The sequence below is a fragment of the Phoxinus phoxinus genome (assembly GCF_949152265.1).
Source record: "Phoxinus phoxinus genome assembly, chromosome: 18".
NCBI lineage: Eukaryota > Metazoa > Chordata > Actinopteri > Cypriniformes > Leuciscidae > Phoxinus > Phoxinus phoxinus.
In genome coordinates, this window is record NC_136893.1 from 12,862,000 (window position 1) to 12,887,729 (window position 25,730).

The 25,730-nt window shown below is 36.4% G+C and overlaps 2 protein-coding genes across 4 annotated transcripts in view; one reads left to right on the forward strand and one right to left on the reverse strand.

Moving 5' to 3' along the window:
- The window catches only part of LOC306985304 (complement component receptor 1-like protein), an 88,519-nt gene that overhangs the window by 9,682 nt on the left and 53,107 nt on the right, over positions 1-25,730 (forward strand). The window contains exons 6-16 of one of the 3 annotated variants that reach the window (XM_079587395.1): positions 3,983-4,177; positions 4,441-4,537; positions 4,637-4,713; positions 4,857-5,039; positions 5,162-5,335; positions 5,501-5,692; positions 9,613-9,795; positions 11,181-11,270; positions 12,612-12,653; positions 13,027-13,068; positions 16,105-17,185. In XM_079587395.1, the coding sequence (XP_079443521.1) occupies positions 3,983-4,177; positions 4,441-4,537; positions 4,637-4,713; positions 4,857-5,039; positions 5,162-5,335; positions 5,501-5,692; positions 9,613-9,795; positions 11,181-11,270; positions 12,612-12,653; positions 13,027-13,068; positions 16,105-16,127 (1,298 nt within the window). In that variant the 3' untranslated portion in view covers positions 16,128-17,185. Of the gene's footprint in view, positions 1-3,982; positions 4,178-4,440; positions 4,538-4,636; positions 4,714-4,856; positions 5,040-5,161; positions 5,336-5,500; positions 5,693-9,612; positions 9,796-11,180; positions 11,271-12,611; positions 12,654-13,026; positions 13,069-16,104; positions 17,186-25,730 lie in introns of those variants that run through there. The other 2 variants (XM_079587396.1, XM_079587394.1) reach the window with 2 other exon arrangements.
- On the reverse strand, positions 20,154-24,810 carry LOC306985977 (tyrosine-protein phosphatase non-receptor type 12-like; the record flags this gene model as incomplete). The annotated part of the gene is made up of 6 exons (XM_079588809.1): positions 20,154-20,168; positions 20,443-20,481; positions 20,631-20,726; positions 20,877-20,953; positions 21,551-21,659; positions 24,688-24,810. 6 exons carry the CDS (start codon positions 24,808-24,810, stop codon positions 20,163-20,165), a joined length of 450 nt encoding a protein of 149 aa, XP_079444935.1. The 3' UTR covers positions 20,154-20,162.

Below are 25,730 nucleotides of genomic sequence, written 5' to 3' on the forward strand. Positions count from 1 at the left end.
GACTTCAACGGAGAAAAGTGAAGCCCATTTGAAGCACTCACTTCCTGATCGCCAGGCGAACTGCGCAGGCTCAAACTGAGCTTGAACACGTGAGCAACGTGTCTGACAGCTGTCAGTCTTCTAGTAGCTGTGCGGGGAGAAATCTGAATCATTCCCTTCCGAATCTCGCAGAGACGGAGAGCGTGAGTATTAGCTGTCCATGAGCTAGCAGCAGGAGCAACTTTATCACTCTCTATGGGCTTCTCCCTTCACTTTATCGGACTTAATGCCTCCACGTTCCCCCGATTGCCTGCGAGCTTCTACGCCGGTCTATACGGTAATTTCTCTACGGTGCGACAGAGAGTCGCGTGAGTTATGACGCAATCGTTAGCCTGTTTTTACAAAAACGGCTTCTACGGGGCCATAACGTAAGGTACAAGGTAGTGGAGCCTTTTATACATTGTCGAGTTTCTTTAGAAATAAATAATGGACAAATGGAGTCTTTGGACGCCTCAGATGTAAAGTTATTCGCTGTCAAAGTGACGCAAAAATGAATGGGAGTCAATGGAATGCTAACAGCAGGTGAAGTTCTGCTACAATGGCGGCGCCCGCGGAGGCTTCAGTTTCCGGCGGATGGATTACCCCCTTGGTATATAACGGCCGTCGGTGCCCTCTGCTGGTAGGGAATTGTAAGATGGCCGCTCGAACACTTCCGGTGGCTTCACTGCCTGGTGGCAGTTTAGAACGTCATGAGCTATCTAGCTGCTGCATATTTACTGTATCAACGAGATGAGGCAGCAGTAGAGCTGCAAATACAAGCATTTTTTGTGAATTTTTTTTTACTGTATTTGATTAATGTTATTGTATAAAAAGAGGTTTAAATAAATACAAATCTTACAGACATACATGATTTGTATACATTTTATTTCTGTGCTAAGAGGACTTGAAATGACTCGAAACTAAAATGGTAGGACTTTGGACTCGACTTGAGACTTGTTGGCTTTGACTTTTGACTCGACTCGGGACTTGCCTCATCTTTGACTCGACTTGACTCGGGACTCGAGGGCAAAGACTTGAGACTTACTTGTGACTTGCATAACAATGACTTTGTCCCACCTCTGCGAGTTACTAGTGTGTTCTTTGACCCGACAAGCTACGCCGCTCTCACGCCACACCATGTTCTCACGCAGTGAAAAATACACCGCGGATCAGAGAGGACACTGACAACGCGCTGACAGACCAGGTTACTTTAGATATTAAACAAAGTCTCACCTTTCAAATTTGGTCTTTTTTTCTTCTTCTATGGTTCCAGTCCAAAATTGTCATGCCCTTCACTCGCTAATTTTCCTCCGTCTCGTTCACTCGGATGTACGTCATTGCTTACGTTGCACGAGTGCGCACTACTGGCGGAAACTGCAATAGGCTGAATTGGAACGTCCTAAGCCCAGCTATGGAGTTGATGTATAATAATTTTTTTAAATCCCTTCAAGAATTTGTTTAATGCAGTATCCAAATGTCCCACCTGGGTGTGTTTGGGTTGTTTAAAAAAAATATAGTTAATATATCATGGAGCTTAGGGAAGTTTGCAAGTGCGTGTCTAAAAGTGGACTGGAACGCAGCACTGGTCTCCCTGCGATGAGAAAAAAAAACAAGTGTGGAATTTTGGTAACCATGTCTGCATACTTCCCTACTATATAGGCTAGTAGGTGAAAAGCAGTTTGTGACTAAATAAGTATGTCCAAATTTGCAGTAGAGTACCGGGATGACCTACTACTTCCGGCAAGATTCTGAAGTGTGTATACGATTGACACTTTACTAGCCTATCCCGTGAGATCCCACTAGCCTAGGCCATGGGAGAGGATTTATGAATGGTAGTGAAGACGTAACTGCTGCTGGTAGGCCACTGATAATGACAAAATGGCTAATGTAGTATGGTGGCTAATGTCCCGATGACATTCATACTACACACATTTACACTATAGAGCATTCTTTTTTTAGCGGTCATTAACGTAATTACTTACCGGTTTTCAAAGTAGCTATTTAAGACTATGCGATTTCATAGTCGTAGTTTTAATTACATAGCAGAGGGGGAGGGGCTATCAGATGCCGATGTTGAATGACAAAATAAACTTTTAAAATTCATACACGACATGGTTGAGTACGTAGTGCATAGTGCGTCATTTGGAACAAAACAGTTTTTTGTTTTCCCAAGAAACGGGCAAGATTATATCCTCCTTTTTCCTACACTGGCGCTATGAGTAAATTATGGGAGTAACTTTCATAGAACTGTAAAAAAACAGATACTGGCAATAAACTTGTTTAAAGCTTAACTCATTTGTTAAAACTGGTACAATTAGGTGACATTATTCTCCTTACCTCTCAACCATTTAACATCAAAAGGAAAAGTATAAAAGTGATCAATTACTTTCACCATGAAAAACCCCAAAAGCTCAAGGACTTTCAAAAGTAGTTGTGGAGCAATATTGTGGGTCAAATATTACTGTAAGAAATAAGAATATTTAAGTCTATATTATGTAACACAAAACATATTTATCAAATGTTCCATCATTAATTGAAACACGGACGGATATTTCAAAGTGCTCTGCGTTTTTTTTTTTTTTGTCTGGTAACAAATATTATATTGTCCTGCTTCAGAAACATTCCTGTAAACACTGCTGTTAGGAATTAGAAGTGAAAAGGGGGATAAAGCTTTAAATCGTCTGTCTGAAAAAAGGAAACGGACGTAAAGCGAGAGATCTTAGTGCATTCCAGTGAATTGTTCATGGAATATTGTTCATTTAATCTGCTGAACAGACCACAAGAGCACTGTGTCTTTTAGTCTTTTTTTATGTATTGTTACAGTGCTAAAGTAAAAGAATAGAATAATCAGAACATGGAGAACTGAAAAGAGCTCTTTTCTTCTTGTGATGCCAATGTCCTAATGGATGAAAATAAAGCATGATGGAAAATTTACATTTCATTCAGTCAAACTGACAGATGAGGATTATTAGGAGCATAAGCTTATTAGAAATTTGTTTCTTTTCTTTTGAGTGGCACGACTCCATAACTGAAGTGCCATCCATATTTTAAAACCAGTAGGTTTGTTAAAAAAAGGTGGATACCATTTCCATTCTGAGAATTGTGTAAATTTAAAACTGTAATCTAATAATAGAAAAGGGCACATTGCAAGTTCATTCACTGACCAAAACCGTACACGCATGTATAACCTAGTAGCATAATGTTGATACTAGCAACTAATATTGCTTTGCAAACAGAAAAGTTGAAGCCTAAAGCTTGATGGTCATAGCATGCTGCTACTATACACAGAATTAACCGAATTCTTCTCTGTAAACACGGCAAACGCACGCATGACTTCCATTTGCTTTTGGTCATGAAATGGATGCATGAATCCAAAATTATTTTCCTTTTTTATATTGGCCTGCAACAATGTCATCAGGTTCAAAAACTCAGGCCGTTAGAATACCATATAGGCCAGCTCTTCTTTGTTGCCCTTATAATGCTGTCAGGACTGATGTAATCATGACCTTAACCAGCAGATGTGTTTTTGTCTACAGTTCACAAATAATTATGTAACCTAAATACATTTTGCAACAATAACAGTGCTATTACGGTAATCAACTTCAGCACTTGATTAACTAAGTTGCCGTTCTCAACACGGTTGTGTCTAAAATCTGCTTTAGGTTCAGTATTTGAGAGGGGCCAAACATTTTCAATTCTTGTAACCTTTGGCTCTATTTAAAAATAAAATAATATTAAAATGATCTGTATGAGGAACATATGAAGAAGCATTGTGATTTAATTTCAACAGCACATCTTCCTTAAGTCATACTAAATTACTTTTATTTAAACAGATAATCACAATCTAGTCATTTGTTACCTAAATAAAGCTAAGATGGTGTAGTAGTGCTGATAATTGTGAGGATGATGTATAGAATAGTATTGCATCAGATTACTGTAAAGCATATGTTTTGTTTCTCCACAGCACAGTGTACACAGCCTTCTTTTCCATCAAGGAATGTCATCGTGTCAGATTCTCATCTCACGACTCAAAGTTTCCCAGATGGATCCACTGTAACATTTAAGTGTGACATTGGTTATAAACCAGAAAACTCAACAGTATCTAAATCTGTTACTTGTGTGAGAAACCTGTGGACAAGTCTGGAATTAAATTGCATAAGTATGTACTATCAATCTTTTTTTTTTTTAGTAGATGGATTTTTTTTTTTTTTTGTCCTCAAGAGGAAATTTGTTTCCACCGTAGATGCGTACATAATACAGACACACATAACGTATTAAAACATAAGATTAACATATTTCCCTAAAGTGCCTTTGAATGTTTTTTAAATCTAATTTGTGAAGGATGTACAGGACAGGTCAGCAAGTCCTTAAATTGCTTAAGAATCCTTTATAGCAGTCAATAATATATTTAATACTTTACAGAAAAATCCTGTGGGAGTCCTCCAGAAATTGATAATGGGAGATATGACTTCACTGGGATTTCGTTTGGCGACAAAATTACAGCGGTTTGTAACTCAGGGTAAGTGAAACCATTAAAGTCAGTTTCTTTGTGCTGTTTTTAGATTTAGATGTGCTGTGATTTGGTAAGAAGATTATCTTATTATTTTTTTTTTTTTAGATATATGTTAGATGGAATGATTAAAGACAGAGTGTGCAGAGATCAGGGATGGGATGGCAGAGATCCTGTCTGTGAAGGTGAGGTTTTTTTTCTTAAAATGTAATGAAATATGACCTTGAAGAGCACACATTTATTCGAACCATCCCACAATTATGTGCTCTTCACTTTGAGATGCATCTGAAAATAAGTATTTATTCACCAGGATTTTTTTTCTCTTTAGTGGTGAAATGTACGGCACCTCCAGCCATAGTAAATGGACAGCTTGAAGAGGAGCCTTTAGACAGTTATGAATATTCAGAGGTCGTGTCCTACAAATGTAACGGTGGGTTGAGTCTTATTGGAAGTCCAACACTTCATTGTTCTGAGAATGGGACTTTTCAACCAGATCCGCCAAAATGCATGGGTAAGTTATGGTTAAAATGCCAATCAAGAGATAGATTTTTTTTTTTTTTTTTTTTTTGATGAATAAAATGTTTAATGATTCATACAATTCATGTACATAAACTTGTATTCTTTTTTTTTCAGACGGGTGTCCAAAGCCTGAAATTCCACACGCAATTAGAATCGGTGGAAAATCACCCCCCTATAAACTCAAAAACTTTATAGATTATAAATGTGAGGATGCCTATGAAATGAAGGGAGAAAATCATATAGTGTGTACAGAAAATGGATGGAACCCTGAACCACCAAAGTGCATTGGTAAGACTAAAATAATTGTATTATTGCATGCCTGCACACCCTTTTATCTCCTAGTGATGTCACAGAAATTAGTGATGATGACTAAAATAGTACTGGATCTGTTAATGGAGTTATGCATCAGACCACTCACTCACTGTAATTCATATTACTGGTTTATCTCCACAGGGCCTTGTAGCCGACCTGATTTGGGAGGAAATGTCATTTTAACAAAGGAATTCCGCACGCAAAATAGTTTCCCATATAAATCCAATGTAACATTTGAGTGCAATCGTGGATATGAGCCAGTTGACTCAACAGTGTCTAAATCAGTTACCTGTGAGGAAAACCACTGGACAAAACTGCTCTTCACTTGCAAAGGTAAGTACTTCCATTAAATTCCAGATCTTTGTATTTTCGTTTTTTCTTTTGTGAAACACAAAGGGAGATGTTTAGCAGAAAGTAAATGGGGCCGAGACATGTGATAAAACACCACCATAGAGGTCACCCATACAATCTGTGCACAAAATGTCAGATCTTATCAGCCATGAAAGTAAGCTTGTATGACACTTTTATAGAGCAGAATTTTTTTCAATGAATTATGCTTTTTAAATTTCATTCATCACACAGTGCTTTAGGATGGTTTCAAACGATTTGGAATATGGACCATAAGACCTCTATTTTAATTTTAGGATGCCTTTTGTGATCCGCTTTTTTTTTCTTTACTATTACTAGCGGCAAAAAAAAGAGAGTTAACAGGTCATGTTAAATGATATATACAGTGCTGGTCAGAATTATTTCCCCCCTTGGTAAATATGATCAAAGATGGCTGTAAAAAATAAATCTGCATTGTTAATCCTTTTGATATTATATTTTAAAAAAATTAGCAAAAATCTAACCTTTCATTAAAGTAAAATAATTGAAAGTGGGGGGAAAATCACATTATGAAATAAATGTTTTTCTCCAAAACACGTTGGGAACAATTATTTACCACCTTTTATCAAATATGTTTGCAACCTCCTTTTCCCAAGATAACAGCTCTGAGTTTTCTCCTATAATGCCTGATGAGTTTGGAGAACACCTGACAAGAGATCAGAGACCATTTCTCCATACAGAATCTCTCCAGATCCTTCAGATTCCCAGATCCATGTTGGTGCTGCTTCTCTTCAGTTCAGCCCACTCATTTTCTATAGGGTTCAGGCCAGGGACTGGGATGGCCATTGCAGATGCTTGGTTTTGTGCTCAGTGACACATTTTTGTTTTGATATTTGTTTTTGGATCACGGTCCTGTTGGAAGATCCAAACATGGCCCGTTATAAGATTTCTAGAACAGTCTGTTAGGTTTTGATTTTTTTTATCTGTTGGTATTTGATTCAATCCATGATGTCATGTATCTGTATCCAGGACCTCTGGCAGAAAATTAGGCCCACAGCATTAAAGATACAGCAGAATATTTCATTTTACACACGGGTACTTTTTTATCCCTGTGTGCACCAAACCCATCTTAAGTGTTTGCTGCCAAAATAGCTATTTATTTTGTTTCATCTGACCATAGAACCCGTCCCGTTTGAAGTTCCAGTAGTGTCGGGTACTTTTTAAAAGTTCTATGGTCAGTATGAAATTAAATACTCTGCTGGATCTTTAATGCTGTGGGCCTAATTTTCTGCCAGAGGTCCTGGACATCTTGTTCCCACAGTATTTTTACGGTTGGAGCTCGGTACCTCTGGGGGGTCCGGGGGAGGGCATGCCTCCCTAAAAATATATATATATATATATTTTACATTTTAAAGATAAATTCATTAATCTGGTGCACTTTGAGTCCCCCGAATCCACTGTTAAAAATAAATAATCCACCCGCCAACCGCCCAAACCTATGATATTCTCTGATTTTCATAAATTATTATTATAAATTATTAGCTTTAAGCAATAATAATATGGTAAAATATCACACTGAAGTAGGCTGATTTAAAAATAAAGGGCATTTTTTCCCCCCCTAATTTTTACTCTGTACTCTTTCCCTACTCTCAGGGAACTAAGGTTACGTTTCTTATTTTATTTTTTTTATATTGAAAATTGTTTTAATCAGGGCATTTGTCCGGTTGGGCAAGTAGCCTACAATTCTTTTTCACTTGTCCATTAAAAAATACACGCACGTGTCTAGGGCTGACTTCTAATAGTCGAGGATTCGACGATTCGATTCGGAGAGGTCTGATTCGACTATGAACCTCATAGTCGAATACATGGGCGTCAGTTTGGTTTGAAATGTGCTGGGGACAGAGACGCATTCGCATTTTCAGAAGGGCTGGGTACAATTTTATTTATTTTTTCGCTTTCGCGCAGGTCATGTTTTGAAAGACGATGTCCTGTAGCTTACTAATGTAAATAAATAAAAATGTATTCAAAAATCTGCTTCACATTTTCAGCAGGGCTGCGGAGCGGCTGTGGGTTGACTCCACACGGTTCTCATGTGCGTTAAAAAGCTTTACGTGGTTTAATGTACCTAAACAACGATTACCAAATTTCCCTCTCATATTGCTCCTCATAACCACTGAAAATGGTAAAAAAATCGAACCCGGAGTCCAATTATTATGGACGTTATCTGATATTAAGCGTTTCTGCTTCACATTTTCAGCAGAGCTGCGGAGCGGCTGTGAGTTGACTCCACGCGGTTCTCATGTGCGTTAAAAAGCTTTACGTGGTTTAATGTAGCCTACCTAAACAACGATCACCAAATTTCTCTCTCATATTGCTCCTCATGTTTATGAAATGTTATGATATATGTGTGATATGTGTTTTTTAGCTCTTTTGTTTGAAATGGAAAAAATCTAGCTGCTATCAAAAAAAAAAAAAAAAAGGTTCGACTATCAGTCGACTATGGCAAAATCTAACGAATCAGATTCGACTATGAAAATCCTTAGTCGAAAACAGCCCTACACGTGTCCCAGAGAAGCGTTAATGTCGAAATTCTATTCAGATCAGTAAATTACCAAACAATCATAAAATAAAGAAATATTATCTTACCGTCATCGTGAGGTGAAAATGAGGATCCACTCTGCCAGACTCTCGTGAAAGTGCTTATCTATAGCACAAAATGTATTTCTCGTACCATTTATTCGCCAAAAATAGTTTTTGCGTGCATATGATACGCAGTTTTACGTGCATACGATACGCACTTTATGGCGTGTAATACGCATGTACTCCACACCCCTAATCCTACCTAAGGGGGTTGCAGTGCGTATCTTTTACACGCAAAATAAAACGTATAAATGGCACGATAAATTAAATGTATCCGTTTATAAATTCAACAGTCTGTAAATTCCTTCAGAAAACAGCGTGTGGCAGTGGCGCACTTTGAGCGTCTTTTCAGACGCAAATCTAATTTGAAGTACTTTCTAATGGGAACGGCAGCGCAACACTTTGATTAAAAAATATATATATATATATATATATATAACCTAATAAATTATGTTTCTATTATTTTAGTTTTAATGAAAAACCAGGGGACTCCTGGACAACTTTTTTGTCAAACAACATGCTGCACTACTGAGCTTTGATAATAATTTATTATTATTATTATTAGTGCATATATCTGAAGCATTCAAACCAGTGAGCAAAAAGTCTTGCACTTCAACAGACAAATTTACACACAAATTGTCAACGGGCCCGTCTTGGTGAGTATCCTAGCAGACATAGGTTAAGTCTTAAGTGAATGAAAACGCGTGTATCAGAATCCGTGTACTGGATCTGTGCATTATGTCTTAAAGTGACAGCAGCCTAATGTTCCTGTTGTCTGTTTTTAATGTTGATCAAACAGTTAGGGCTTTCGTGGTGAAGGAATTTCCCTTCAATTGTTCCTCAATAACGCGATATGTGGTATTATCGCCATTTTATTTATTTTATTTTATTTAATTATATTTATTTGTTGCTGTATTAATAAGTGTTAAGATGAGGTCAGCATGCACAAAAACGAGGACATTTTTAGTAACCAATGTACCCAACAGCGTTGAAACAGGAAGTGAAGTAAACAGAAGAGAATGACAAAATATGGGTCCACATAAGAGAACATAAACCTGACAATAAGCTTGATAAGTTATTTTTAATATGTATAACAGTTTGTTCCGATCCTCGAATCTGACTGACCTAAAATCAGACATGACGATAAGTACTTGTGTATACATAATATTGACACATTTCTTACATACTGACAAGATGGCAGAGATCTTTTCTGTAAAGGTGAATGTTTTTGTTTCTTAAATTTTACTGAAATATGACATTGAAGAGCCGACTTTTTTTCTCTTTAGTGGTGAAATGTAAGGCACCTCCAGCCATAGTAAATGGACAGCTTGAAGAGGAGCCTTTGGACAGTTATGAATATAAACAGGTCGTGTCCTACAAATGTAACGTTGGGTTGAGTCTTATTGGAAGTCCAACACTTCATTGTTCTGAGAATGGGACTTTTCAACCAGATCCGCCAAAATGTTCGGGTACGTTACATTTAAAATGCCAGTCAATAGATGAAAATCAAAGTTTTTTACTTGTCTTTTCTTTTTTTCTGTTGATTAGTAAACGATTTAATGATTAAAGGATAATTCCGGTATTTAACACCTTGAGTCTATATTGTAGTTTGTTTTGGATGAACAAGAGTGGTGGACAACATTTTTTTGACAATGGTTCCTCTCTCGAGTTTTTGACTATAAAAGAATTGGCCATGGACCCATTTAACATTGGAGTCAATGGGCATTTCCGAAAATGTCATTAAAACAACCTTTAACATTAGTTTTCAAAACTGTGCAACTCACGGAGTGATTAGTGATGTTAGTTGATGTTCCAGAAACAAAAAGTGTTGCGAAATACAGTTTCTGTCGTGTTTTATTCGTCATTTTGTAAAATCTCATTGAATTCTGTTGAAGGACTGAGTGCTCGTTAATATAAATGCGCTACCGGAAACGGAGAGGGGGCTGTTTACATTTGGTCGATGTAGTCTTTTTGCTCGCTTCCGTTTCTCATAAGGCTAGCGAGCAGAGCAACTGTGCTCCGGGAGAGTAAGCGAAATAAACAAATAAAACCTTGAAAATATTGAAAGACGTGACCACTGACCAGTGCAATATGAAGTTGAACTCGACTGTGACCGTAAGTGTCCCGCGAGACATAAACATCAGTTATCGCCATGAAGTGGTCGGGAGTGTGCTAACGCTTCAGATTCAAATATTGAGCGGAAGTTACACGGTTGTGAAGTGTCTGAAAAAATAGTTCCACTATAGCAAAATAAACGGATTGGAATCATATATTGCGACGATATATTGTTTATAATCATCAACGAACACCACTAACCACTCGGTGAGTTTAACAGTTTGGTAAACGAACATTATTGGCTGTTTTAATGACATTTTCGGACATGCCCATTGACTCCAATGTTAAATGGGTCCATGGCCAATTCTATTATAGTCAAAAACTCGAGAGAGGAACCATTGTCAAAAAAAATTTGTCCACCACTCTTGTTCATCCAAAACAAACTAAAATATAGACTCAAGGTGTTAAATACCGGAATTATCCTTTAATACAATTACTTTCAGGATAATGAAATGTTATGTTTACATATATTGACACATTTCTGACATATACTGACTAGATTATATATTGATTAATATGACAATATTAATTTCATGCCTTTTTAGCACAAAATACATTTTTATTTACATGAACTTTCATGGATCTCTGAAGAAAACTTTAGAAAGTTTCTTCTCTCTCTCTCTCTCTCTCACTTTAAGCATATAAGAGTGCGATTTGAATTTCTAATATTATCTAGACTTCTTGAACTCCTATTTCTAGTTCCCTAACCCGATGTGTATGTTACATGTTTGACTCTCAGCCACAACAACCACAACAACCACAACTTCCACGATAGTAACAACCACAACTTCCATGACAGTAATATTCAAGACTCGACCTGACAATAATGGTATTGCACTCTTTAAATCTATACTCCATTATGACATTCTTAGATACACATTTATGTTCTCCAAATGGCCCTGTGTTAAAGAGTAAACGACATAAAAATCCAGAAAGAGAGAGCTAAGAAACTTTCTGTAGTGGTGTCACTAATTATGAAAAAATAGTGGCCTAAAATTTTGGACTGATTTTTTTTTTTAGTAAGCTCACAATTTTATTCAATTTTGATTCAGTGATGTGATTACAAAATTCTCAACACATATAATTATTATTATTATTATCAAATCTTTTTGGGAATTAAAGTACAGCTGTATGTATCCTGAATTCATAGACATACCGGTACTAATATATGTCTGCTCTGATCTGCCAAACGTAGTAGGTATAATTCAATGAATCTGTATTGCGCTTTTCACAACACATTTGGTCTTTTTCAATAACCATATGCACAGGTGCAAAACAATCTGAGTCCAAATGTTTTCACCAACAGATCATGATTCACCAATAACATTCCAAAAACATACAAATTTGAGAATTTACGAAAAAATCTAGGAACAACAGAAACCATATGTGCGCAAAAATCACATACTCTTTGTGGCCTTATAAACGCATTAAGATGACATTTTCCACAGATATTTCATCTTAAAAACATTTCATCATATTAAGTAAAAGAGTAAGAAAAGGTGTTGTCATATGTTTGATGAGAGTTGAGGACCAGCTGTCAAGAAAAGGTTGCATGGAAAGCCCTTACATTGAGATGGATTGGGCGTGTTTGTATGAAAATTAAAATAATCCGGCTCACGGTTGCTTAAAATGCCTAAGACGAATTATTTCATAATTGAAACGATTGCCCCCACCTCTACTAAAACTCTAAATGAGCCAGAATCATCTTTAGGTGTCAGTACAACTCTCTGTATCATTGATAATTTAACATTAACTCTACATTAACATATATTAACTCGATTTAAGAGTAAATAACAATAGCATTTTATGATATTGGCACTTGTACTGATATCTTTTGGGCTTTTTTTCTTATATTGGCAATTATTTTAACATTTTACATGATTAAATGTCAGTTCTACTACTGAAAGTTTCTTGTTTCTCTCTCTAACCAGATCTTAATGTTGTTAGCTCTTTTATAATGGGACTGTTTGGGGAACACTTTTACACTAAGCATGAGATATAATAATACCTCTGATGTTTATACAGCATAACTGTTTAAATGCTTTCTGTCTAAGTCTTTCTACTGCATGTTTTTTTTATCTACTTCATCAAAGTTATCTATCTATTTGTATTTGAAGCTTAGATTCTCTCACACACACTGTTACCTGACTGTGTTCTTTTTGTTCCACAGATCACAGCTCAGGAGATAGATCATCCAGTTCTAGAAATACCGGTAAGTGTCTTTTTAAGTTCAGTTTTTATTTTACTATACTATCCAATAAAGAGCTGATTCCTATTAATATGTGATCATTTTAGTATTCCTATAAATTCCTATTGCGCATCGTTGATGTTAGATTGTGACCCGTTTAAATGTTTGTGTTTGTCAGCTCAGAGATTGTCTGTTGTAGAAAATTCCAAAAACCTCCAAATGTGTCCATGTCATATTTCTGGTTAGCCTTTGTAGCTTGCTTTTAATTGACAATTTACATACAAGTTATGCTTAACTTTGTTACAAATGTTACTTAATCATTTTTTTCTAGTATATTGCAAGGATATGTATTGTTCGTTTTGTTTTAATCTTTTCAATAAATTGTCTCTATTTTCAGTTGTTGCATGGATTATTACATTGAGTGTATTGGCTGTTTTGGGTAAGTCTCAGTCGGCATAATTCACCAGTAATCTACATGTCTTCAAAAACCCAGTTATGAAATTAAAGTGAACAAAATGCAGCTATCATGTATAGGTTTAAACAGCTTCACAAACAGTATTTTCAACTAGGGATGTCCAGATCCGATCACATGATCGGAAATCGGGCCCGATCACGTGGTTTCAGACTCGATCGGAATCGGACGTTACCTCCCGATCAGGACTCGGATATATATATATATATATATATATATATATATTCTCATTATTTTTGAACACATCTATAGTTATGCGATGGCACAGAGTTAGACCCTTTTGACTCCACACAGAAACAGCAACGCGTGCGGCATGACATCACTTTGTTGACATCACCAAAAGTGAAGAATTTATGTTATTTATTACTTGATTGTTTAAGCTACCTCACAGAAGTGCTCTGTTTGTTAACAGAGTTGTTGAATGTTAAAATAAGGTGAATTAAATAAAGAAATAAGGAACGTCCTGGATCTGTTTTTTCGCTCTTCTTTATTCTTTTTTTATGTACGTATTATAGAAGTATCGGCTTGGGACTCGGTATCGGTAGATACTCAAAATCAAATGACTCTGACTCGAGGGCAAAAAAACTGATCGGGACATCCCTATTTTGAACCACAGTTTCATTATTTTATATATTACAAATATACAAATATTCACAGAAGTACAGGGATAAATTGTACTGGGATTTGGCCAGTAGCCATATCACCCTGTAGCCCAAGACTGGTCACCCACTGAAGCTAAGCAGGGTTGAGCTTGGTCAGTACCTGGATGTGAGACGACCTGGGAAAACCAGGTTGCTGCTGGAAGAGGTGTTATTGAGGCCAGCAGGGGGCGCTCACCCTGTGGTCTGTGGTTCCTAACGTCCCAGTATAGGGATGGGGCCATTAAACTGTCAAAAAAGCATCGACCTTTGGATGAGACATTAAACTGAGGTCCTGTGCCCGGTTGCATAAAGCACCTTAAGTTTTTCCCTTAAGTATGACACTTAAGGGGCGATTTCCCCTTACCTAAGAGAATAACTTAAGGGTGTTGCATATAATCTCTTAAACGATTCTCTTAGGTAAGGGAAACATTTAAGTGTTTCACGACAGCGATCCTGGATTCACGTTATAAAAGTCTGTTGTTGCCATAGATACGCAAAACACTAACACAAGCGGGAAAGAGCCGCCGCAACCCGGTGAACCACTCTGCTGACAGACAATTTATGAACGTGGAAAACATCTCCCACTATCATCTGAAAACTCCCAGTTGCAAAAAAACGCAGTGCTATAAGCAGTTGTAACACCGCAGGTAAAGAGTGGTTGCGATCTGTGACACGGTCAAGGTCGCCGTCTAGTTTGTTAGTGATGTCAAATATTGCGCGTCGATCAAAACGGTATGCATGCAACAATAGGGTTCTCCCTATCCCTAAAAATTATTCTTGGCACATAATTATCTTCAGCTGGTTCCATAAATTCAGCCATGTCGTCTTATTTTTTGTCCGCGTTACTCTTAAGGTTACGATTTCCAAACCTTAAGTTATACTTAGGGAAATGACCGTTAAGGGGTTTTATGCAACACTTAACGCTTTTTAAGGGATTATTTAAGTGAAAAAACAGCATTTAAGGGAAATTCTAAGTGTTTATGACGTTTCACTTAAAAAAACAGTTAAGTAACACTTAAGGGTTTTTTTCTGCAACACCCTTAGGTTTAAGGGAAACATAAGGGCGAACTTAAGGGAAAATTTCACTTAAGGTGCTTTATGCAACCGGGCACAGACTCTCTGTGGTCATTAAAAATCCCGTCATCCTGGCCAAATTTGCCCATTGGCCTCTGTCCATCATCATGGGCTCCAATCATCCCCATATATACTGTTGGCGTCATTACTCTCGGTCCTCTCCACCAGTAAACTGGTGTGTGTGGTGGACGTTCTGGCGCAATATTGCTGCCGTTGCATCATCCAGTGGATGCTGCACATTGGTGGTGGTTGAGGAGATTCACACCTTCTATATGAAAGTGCTTTGAGTGCAGAGAAAAGCACTGTATAACTGTAAATACTATTTATTATTTGTATTATTAAAAGTTTATCGTTCATATAAAAACACTGATGTCTTGGAAGCGATCAAAATAGAGCAAATCCCCTTTTAAAAGTAACATGTCGTTTCAAATAACGATTATATATTTACAGCACCATATGGTGGCAAGGGACAGTTAAACAATTTATTTGTCATTGATTCATTAATTCAAGAGATTTGTTCAAAAACGCTGATTGGTCCAGTAATACAACAAGTGAAGTCATTGAATTTATTCATATACATTTTTTTTTTTGATAGTTCAGATTAATTAAACATTTTAAATAGACTGCAGCCAATTAACATTTTGTCAGAACCTATAGTCAATTATTTTGTTTAGTGGTTTGTTCAGAATCGTGGGAGAAACGTTATCTCTGTCTGAAACAAAACAATCATTAATCTCCATTCATCCAGAATCGTGCAGGTTTATGTGCTATACAAATAAGCCTCTCTCATTCAGCACAATTTCAAATGACCGCGTTTGCACATATTTTGCGTGCTTGACGTCAATTGCATTAAGTCACAGCATGTATCGGACGATAATAAAATATCACGGAAAACACAGTAGTTTTCCAAACCTATAGAATCACTTTGCAAGCCAGGTTTGACCTAGGATCATAACCCCTGCTGAATTAGAGAAATAGCGAGCGCTATTAAACATGCAGACATTGCTTTAAAGGTATGTTCCAACAAACAACTAATGTAGCATTTTGTGGGAGAAACCACAACACTCCAAAAAAAGCGGGACACACTTAAAGTAACATCCTACCCCTAACATCACTGGAAATGAACTCATTTTTGGCAAATCCACCTGACAACTGTCACACACTATCCGTTGTAATTTGTATTTGTGAAATTTGAGATGTGGGATTGGAATATTTATTAGAGAATTTATTCATTTCTTATTCTTTTTTCTGTTTGAATCAAGGTTAGTCATTTGTAATTCTTTTACAGGGCTAATTAAAGGCTTTCATTAAGAAAATCCAAGTGAAGCATCCTGCCAATATATATCATTTATACACGTGCTTACCAGGATCCGTCAACAGGCTGAGTGATTTCTCACAGCATAATCCATAGACATTATTTTGAAAAACCAAGCTCAATCTGACCACTTTCTAGCAGTGTCTAACTTTACCCCATTCTGCATTCTCATGATCTGAAACGGATCTGTCTTCACAGGAGACAGGTTGATTTCACTTTTATAAAGTGTTTGCTTGTTATTTCTAACTTGTCAGTTTTGAAACTTTTGCACTTATCACGCTTAATTTAATGATGCACTGAATCTCCCTTACCTCACTCATTTTGTTGAGGGCTACATATTGCATAAATAATTATTGAAAAAAAGATTAATGTATGAATTGCTTGAGGTTTTGTTTGTTAATCCATGTTCTCACTTTTCATTTGGATAAAGTAGCAATTGTGTGTGAGTTAACCTAGTAGATTTATTGCAGAATGTGATTTGCAGTGCAGATTTTAAACTGAAAGGTTTGATTAATCTTGAAGTTCTTAAAGTGTTTTTCATTCTCATTCTTTAATCTTTTTGTTCAGTGATGTGCAGAATCTGTTTCAAATTTCATAAGAAATGCTTTGCTATTAGTCTTGATTACAGAATGAGATTTAATGAAGATAAAGAGATTTCTGCAATGTTAAATATCGGTTTCTTTTATCTATGAGCTTTATTTATAATTTACAGCCTTGTACAAAATACTCGAGACCCAAATACCTACAAATGTTTAATTCTTTAATTTATTATTGGGATTTGGTGGGGGGAAGCAAGCATTGTTTTCAACTATTTCTGATGTAAAATTGGTAATATAGCAATTCAGTTTCAACAATTTGTAGAATTATTTCCCCCAAAGGAGTGCAGTTTTTTTATATAATAGGCTGTTTAACAGATTGTATTGTAGTGAATGGCTTTTGTAATGTGTTTAAACCTTGGTTCTGCTTAATTTGTCATTTTAAACTAGGATTGCACTGGCATGGCCCTTTCATATTACAAATGCTGGAATATTACAAAGTTGTAATCAAATCTAAATCCATCTCTCATGTGTTTCATTCTGTATTTCACTGAGCTGTGGGCCTGGACAGTCTCAAAATAAAAGCTCCACAATCAAAGCAGAAGCAGACTTGGGTTCAACTTTATTTGAACTTAAACTTTAAGTGACGACTGAGCCAGGTACAAATGATCAAGAGAAAACTTAAGTGTTCCCTTAATTTCTTAGATTTAGCTAAATGTCTGTTTGTGTAGTATCATGTTGTAAAATTACATTTTGCATGGCCAATTGCTTAATGGATAGATGCGTTATATTGAAAAATTCAACCAGCACAGCAACAAAAGTATCTTTCTGTATCACACACGGCTGCCAATAAACATTCACATTCAGTCTACGTTTTCAATATTTTGTAGTTTAATCGTTAATATAGAGACTGAAACGTTTATAACATGTTGCAATCGCACCACACTGATGGCAAATCTGGTGAAGAAAATGCATATTCCAGACTCAGAGATATTAATTCAAATGTGCATCTGCATGTTTCATGACAATGCCCAACAAAACACAGGATACAGCAAAATGCTGACATGGTGTGTATGCTATTAGTCATAATATTGATCTACTAAACTTAAAAAAAAAAATTCAAGTCATCTTATACATTTCAAACATTGTGTCCATTGATGAAAATACACAAGTATTATTGGCACTTTTATTAGTCAGTCTAATTAAAAAAGTTAAATTCAACAATTTACCTGAATTGCTTATTTTTATTATTTAGCACTTTTCATTTTTCAAGCAGTGACCGGTTCATCTTAGGCACTTAAATTGTATATTTGGCATAATTCAATATTGGCAAATCTTAAATGTACAACTACACAAAAATACAAATCTAGTACAATGTGAGAAATAAACCACCAGTTTTAAAAGATCAGATAAAAAAAAAAACAGTAGTCTTAAAGATAACAGTGCAAGTTGCTGTAATGCAAAATCTGTCAAAAATGTAATTGCGTTCATAAGACTAGTTTACCACTAGACAGAGAAACGCACTGTATGTGTACTGAAATGTGTATGTGAAACCTTGAAAGATTTTACAAAAGGTTACATTTATTGGACATTGACATTAGTTAATGCATTGGGTAACTAATAATTCGTGAATTAACAATTTTACATAATTTATTAATCTAGATCACTTATATTAATTTCACATTTATAAATAAATGTTTATTTGACTACATATATAGAAATCAACATTGAGATATATACATATATTTAAATGCTGTTATTTCATGTTAAACTTATTGTAAAGTATTATCAAAGTTTATTAAGTAAAGGAGATGTGAAAATTTCAGCACTTTCTACAAGACACATTTTTTGCCTTTGAATAAACATACTTTTAAAAACATTCAAATTGAAAAACATCACGCTAGATCCGGAAATTGCTGATTGACAACCACATTAAGGGCTGGATGTTTTTGACACATTCAAATCAAGCATATTTTTACAGTTTGACAACATCACAGCTCATTCACTCAGAGGCACTGAAATCGCTGGGCCTTTTGGATCATCAAAGCGGTCCATGGTGTGAATCTGCATGATCATGTGCAGGCCGTAGGTAAGGATAAACACCATGAGCAGAGAGGTCAGCAGGCCCATCCAAATCCCCGGAGTGAAGAACCCTGCACAATCGCTGGCATACGAGAACATTTCACCCGTGACGTTGAAACCTTGGATCTGTTGGAAACAAATGATGCATCAATCAGCCGCAGTATGAGGAGGGGTTTTGTGCATTGCAATTCAGAATTTTCACGTAACTTCACATCCTTGTAGGAACGCCCACCTGGAGGTTAAAACGTTTGTATTAAGAACTAATGTAGTAAGACAGTGACATTAAAAGACTACTTTCAATATACACCTCATTAAATGAGCACAAAAGAAGATGAACCCCAAATATAAACACAACGCGCAGTTTGTCATTAAGCGGTTTTCCATAGGATACCATTATAAAGAAAACGCTTTAGTGTTGCGTTCATATTCTGGGTTCGCCTATATTTAGTATGCATAATCAATGAGGCGCATTACTGAATTTGATCTTTTTAACATGAACTAAGAATGAATACTTCTACAGCATTTATTAATCTTAGTTAATATTAATTTCAACATTTACTGATCCATTATTAAAATCAAAGGTTGTATGTGTTAACATTAGATAATGCACTGTGAACTAACATGAACAAACAATGAACAGCTGTATTTTTATTAACTAACATTAACAAAGATGAATAAATACTGTGACAAATGTATTGCTCATTAATAGTTCATGTTAGTTAATACATTAACTAATGAACCTTGTGGTTAAGTGTTACCTGCATTTTAGAATGTCCCGCTGTTTTCAGTGAATGAAACTGCAGCAGGTGCTGTATATGGATTATAATAAGTGGCCAAAACTTGCACTTTGTTGACATTGACACTCTGTTGTTGTTTTTCTTCTTTGGAGAGGTGATTAAATTTTCGTGGCTTGAAACAGATGGAAAATTGACAGGCCTGTTCTATGAATGTTTTGCCATCCAGGTCTCCGTGCCAGTAATGCACCTGTAAACTATAGTAGTACCTGAAAATCAGTGAAGGTCAGCTTCCATTGGGTGGCGTTGTCCGTAGCATTGCGAGGCACCAGCAGGGGGCTCTGAAAACTGCTTAAAGGGATAGTTCACTTTCAAATTAAAATTCTGCCATCATTTACTCACCCTCAAGTTGTTTCAAACCTGTATTAATTTATTTCTTCTGCTGAACACAAAGAAAGATATTTTGAAAAATGTCAGTAACCAAACAGTAGTCTGTACCCATTGACTTCCATAGTAGGAAAAAAAAATACTATGGAAGTCAATGGGTACAGACTACTGTTTGGTTACTGACATTCTTCTAAATATCTTTCTTTGTGTTCAGCAGAAGAAATAAATTAATACAGGTTTGAAACAACTTAAGGGTGAGTAAATGATGACAGAATTTTAATTTGAAAGTGAACTATCCCTTTAATAAAGAGGAAATGCAGCATTCAGTCTCAACTGCTCCCTTGAACTGCATCTGTTCTACGCTATGAGAATAGCACAGTAACTATTTCAAAAGTTGTGAAAGGGTGTGAGCTCAAGATAAAAAATACAAATAAAAAGTAGAAGAAAATGTCATGCTTGATGCATTGCTTCACCTTTCTGAGGCAAGGAGGATGTGGTTAATAAAAAAATGTGTTTTCTTTAAGACAGTGACTGATAACATTTCCTCTAATACACTGTCAGTTACAACTTACCCTTCCCATTTCAAACTCTCGGCAAGCCATCACAACAACCTATAGAGAGAGAGAGAGAGAGAGAGAGAGAGAGAGAGAGAAGTTATTGTGGAGGTATTTCTGCATGTGAATGATTCTCCTTTGCCAGAGATCGAACAGGTTGTACCTGTTTTTTGAAAGGAAGTGGAATGTGTGTGAAATGGTCATACCTGCACGTTGTATTCCCACAGCATCCTCCAGAAGTCAAGCACAGTGTTTGGCAGCGGGCCTTGTGTGGCAATATACGCCCTAGAGCCAAACACCCCCTGAGAAAAATAGAGAACAAATAGCAGCTGTTACTGATATTTTCTCAGTGATTGTTTAAGCATTACATTTTCTGCTTAATCTGCATTAAAGTATTGGATTTAGTGTATGTGTGTATAGCGTGATATCTTTCTTGCATATAACCCTCCTACCTTAATGAAACTAGCGTTAATGTAGTCCGTGTCATGTTTGGATTTAATGAGGGAGAGCTTTACTCTGCTGTGATCAACTGTGAGAAAATACATTCGTCAGCACCTTTAGCATCAATCATCTCATGTTTTTTAAGCAGTGTTTTAACACAGCACAAATATTGTGCTAATCTCTCACACATATTTGTGTCATTTGCATTTTATACTACATCAGCTTTTTTAATGTAACAACCGAAAACTACACTTGCCATGTGTTACAATACAGTAAAGTACAGTATATTTTGGTATGCTATAATTACAAGACAGTATTTATGTTCATGTATCGCTCACTGTGTTTGTATACTGTCTACATTTCTATGCTGTCTGCATGACGCTGTGTTCTTTGTTGTGGATTTGAATGTTCTGCACAATTTGATATAACCGCTATATGCAACTGCATTGGCTCTTGTTCTGGACTGGGCAAATGTCCATTGTCCATATGATTGATTATACGACTGTATGATTTATTGTGTATCCTTGAGCTCGGGAAAGGCACTATATAAATTGAACGTATTATCAGTATTATATTATTAGAGAAAATATGCACAGTATATTATGGTACATTATACAGCAAATGCAATATAGTACTGTAATGTCATTTAGTATACCGGTAGTCAGATGTCAAATGTAATACTCACAGGGAACAATGTCCTTGTATCTGTTCTTCTTCACGTTATCTTGTTTGTCCGCAGCTGTGGAGGGGTAGGTCTTCTCTGCTCGATATTTTGTAGACTGCCTCTTCAGTTTCTGTTTTGATCAGATTACATATAGATTCAGTTGTGATTGTGATTTTCTACGTACCCAAGGTTGTTCAACCCACAAGTTCACGGCTGAGATGTTAATACTGATATTAAACACTTTAGAAGAAACGGGGTTAACCCTGAATCCATTTGTGAGTTTTCATCTCTAAAGGAAATTTAAAGAACCTTATAGTTTTTTTTTTATTGCCTTTTTGTAGTTATTTTATAGCTTGGCATGAAAATAGCCAAGGAATAAAGCTGGCATGGCATTAAAACACTAACCAACCAATTATAGCCCTGTGGTTAAGATCTGTAAAAAATAGATAAGTGTGGCTGTGTATGTGAGTGTGTGTGGCTGTCACAACATGCACGTGGGATGTACCATCGCTCTCCTTTGTGTCTCTGAGCACAAGCACCTTGATACCAGACCAAGAGACTTTCTGACCACAGCTGAGCTTACGAGAAGCCTTAAAGGGATAGTTCACCCAAAAATGAAAATTAGATTTACTCACCCTCAAGTAATTCTAGGTGTATGACATTCTTCTTTCAGATGAATACAATCAGAGTTATATAAAAAAAATGTCCTGGCTCTACCAAGCTTTATAATGGCAGTAAATGGCTGTTTCTGTTTTGAAGTCCATAAAAGTGCATCTATCCATCATAAAAGTGCATCTATTCATCATAAAAGTGCATCTATCCATCATAAAAGTGCATCTATTCATCATAAACGTGCATCTATCCATCATAAACGTGCATCTATCCATCATAAAAGTGCATCTATCCATCATAAAAGTGCATCATCATAAAAGTGCATCTATTCATCATAAAAGTGCATCTATCCATCATAAACGTGTGTTAGGGGTTAACAGTTATAAGACCCGAGACCAGATATGTAGAAAAGATGACCAGGAGTCGTGAGGTTCAATCAAAAAGATAAAAATTTACTGAAGAATAGTTTGCAGTTTCATTGGTAGAGCGAGCGTCAAAGTCTCACGAGGAGGTCGCAAGCCAACTCTACCTTACACAAAATCATACACCAATTATACCATTTTGCAAGGGCAAGCATCGCATCATCATACATCTGATTGGCTAAGAGAATATAGAACCATAAACAATTTCACACATGTGAGCAGATAAAAGGTGCCTATCGCCATTAGTTAGGATAGCTGTCGCCAATCCTTAGATTTAGGTCAGTTTTGACCTCGCAGGTAAGAGGAGAGCGTCGATGAGGCTGAGCGTTGGGTCCCAAATGCCTACGTAGAAAGTCAAACACACACACACATAACATCGCCAAATAACATCGCCAAGGCCGAAGAGTGCTTGAGCTTCGTATTATCAGTTAGCCAAAACATAGCTCCTCAGGAAGAAAGGGAGAGAAATTGCATTGCTCTCAAGAGAAAAATATAATTTCACAAGCACAAAAGAATATAGAAATGATTATGTGATAATGCATATATTTGATTATTGATTTGTATAAAAGTAATGTAAGCATTCAAAAGGATATAGAATGAACTATATATATAACTGACTGAAGAGACAATGGATTTTGACCAACCCTTCACGTGCATCTATCCATCATAAAAGTGCATCTATCCATAATAAAAGTGCATCTATCCATCATAAAAGTGCATCTATCCATAATAAAAGTGCATCTATCCATCATAAAAGTGCATCTATCCATCATAAAAGTGCTCCCCACGGCTCAGGGGGGAGGGGGGGAGCCGTGGGGAGCACTTTTATGATGGATAGATGCACTTTTATGATGGATTAATAATAAATGCTTTAATAAATTAATAAGCATTAATAAATGCTTATTAATTAATAAATGCTTTCTGAAGCGAAGCGATGAGTTAACACGTTTCAAAGTAAAATTTTAGCTTCCGGCCATACGCAGTCTATTTACACCTAAAGCGCAACTTACGCAACTTGTGATAGCGTAAGTTGCGCTTTACACTTAAAGGGATAGTTCACTTTGAAATTAAATTTTGGTATGTTTTAGCTTACCTCAAGGGCATCCAAGATGTAGGTGTCTTTTTTTCCGCAGTAGTTTCAATTTTGATACTTTTAGGTCAAACCGTTCTTGTCTGACAGTCATATCATGCAGGTCTATGGTCACGGTCTCAAAGAGCATGCACAGAGTCCAAATTAAAACAATTCCCCATCGTCCAAATTAAACAATTCCCCATCGTCCAAATTAAACGTGTACTTGTTTACTAAATGTGTATCGCCTGAATCTCCTTTTGTTCTCTTGTGAATCAGATTCTCGTTTAATTTGATAACATGCATTTACTTAAAATTTAATTCAAAATGTTAAACTAAATATTGGTAATCTGAGCAGAGAGTGAGAGATATAACCACTAATCTCAGTGATTATAACACAACTTTGCCAATTTACGTCTAGTAAAGGCACATAAGATTGAACAAAATGACTAAGATGCACACAGACACTGTTACGGGTTTGCTAATGTTTTTTTTAACTTATTTTAAATTAAAATGTTTAAAATAAAAATAGTTTTAAGAGTTTAAAAAATACTTTTCAAATTCGAGATACATGGGAAAACACTTGGTTATCCATCTATCGTTGATTTAGATTTTGAGATGTGGATGTTGTAAGTGGAGGCAGAAAAACGTGAGCTTTCAGGGGCGGGTTTTAAGCAGATTAAATGATTGGAGAAGTCCTGTGTATGTCATCAGAGAGAAATCTGTTGTTTTCATCAGAGGATCCGGTTATGACATTTTGATTTAAACGTTATGAGGTCAAATCATAAAAACAAAAAAAGATTTAGAAAATAGAAACCAAAATCTCATTTAGAAAATAGATAGGGTGATTTTCATATCGTGCTGATTTTAAATCCTCGAAACAAAACAATATTTTGATGATCATCTTTATTTGTGCAATGTTTAATTCTGTGACTTTTTCTCTAGTAAGTATGCAGTTTAAATGTGATAAAACAAAGATTCAAGCAACAATTGGAAGCACGTTCACTATTACCTGCACCTACAGAACAACCCATTTCCGATTTAACAAGAAGTACTGGTGTGCTGGAGACTCCAGAGCCTCGTGTGAGGTTCTGATGGACACGGATGGATTCACACAGTCTGCGTACAGAACACGAGCTCAAATCATCGACGGAGTTTCTAGAGGCTTGATTGTTCATGTAAGAGATCTAAAGTTGGACGACACTGGGATATATTGGGTGGCGATTGACAAAATTTATTCTGATATAATGACCAGGATCCAAGTTACAGTAACAAAAGGTAAGACTTTATTTTCATCGTGTGAAGTATCCTAAACCAAAGTAAGATGTTCGGTCTATTGCAGGTGTCATTTTTTTTCTTTACACATTTTAATCTTGATGTTTGGCACAAGCAGAAATAGAATATAAATTTATGTCATGACAACTCTCTGAGTGTTTGGCATGGTAATGGATTTGACAATGTTAATATGTTTGGTCTTGGCAGAATAGATCTGCTATGCTGCTGCTGTTATTGCTGCTGCTGTAGAGCAAGTACGGGACTTGTTACTGCCAAATTCATACACGACACTCAGCAAGTACTGTAAGACATGCTGCTGATGTACAATATAGTACATGAATTACCCGTAGCAGATATATACAGGTGGAGCTGGGGAAGGTGGAGGGTTTCTGAAAGTGTGCTGCAGCAAATGCTGACCAGAATTTGAAGGTTGAGCATGCAGTGAGCTCATTGGCTACTGATACAGCAGGAACCAATCAGCTGTGCCCTATTGAGAATGATGTGATTGCAAGCAGATTGAGTTAAGGTCATATCAGCCTGCACCATCTAGAGTTCCATGACAGAACTTGCGTATTTCATTTCAGAGGCTGTAATGAAACCACACTTTTGGCCTCTCAGTTCTCTGGAGATGACATGCTGGGGACAACTAGCTGTGTTTCGCTGTAGGAGTGAGAGAGGAACGGATGTGCAGTACACTTGGTACAGAGTTGAAAAACCAAACAACATCGTCCTGCACAATTCCACTGATCTCCATCTCCATTGTTCAAATATCACTGAAGGCAGCCAACTTTTCTGCTTGGCCTCTAATGATGTCAGCAGCCAG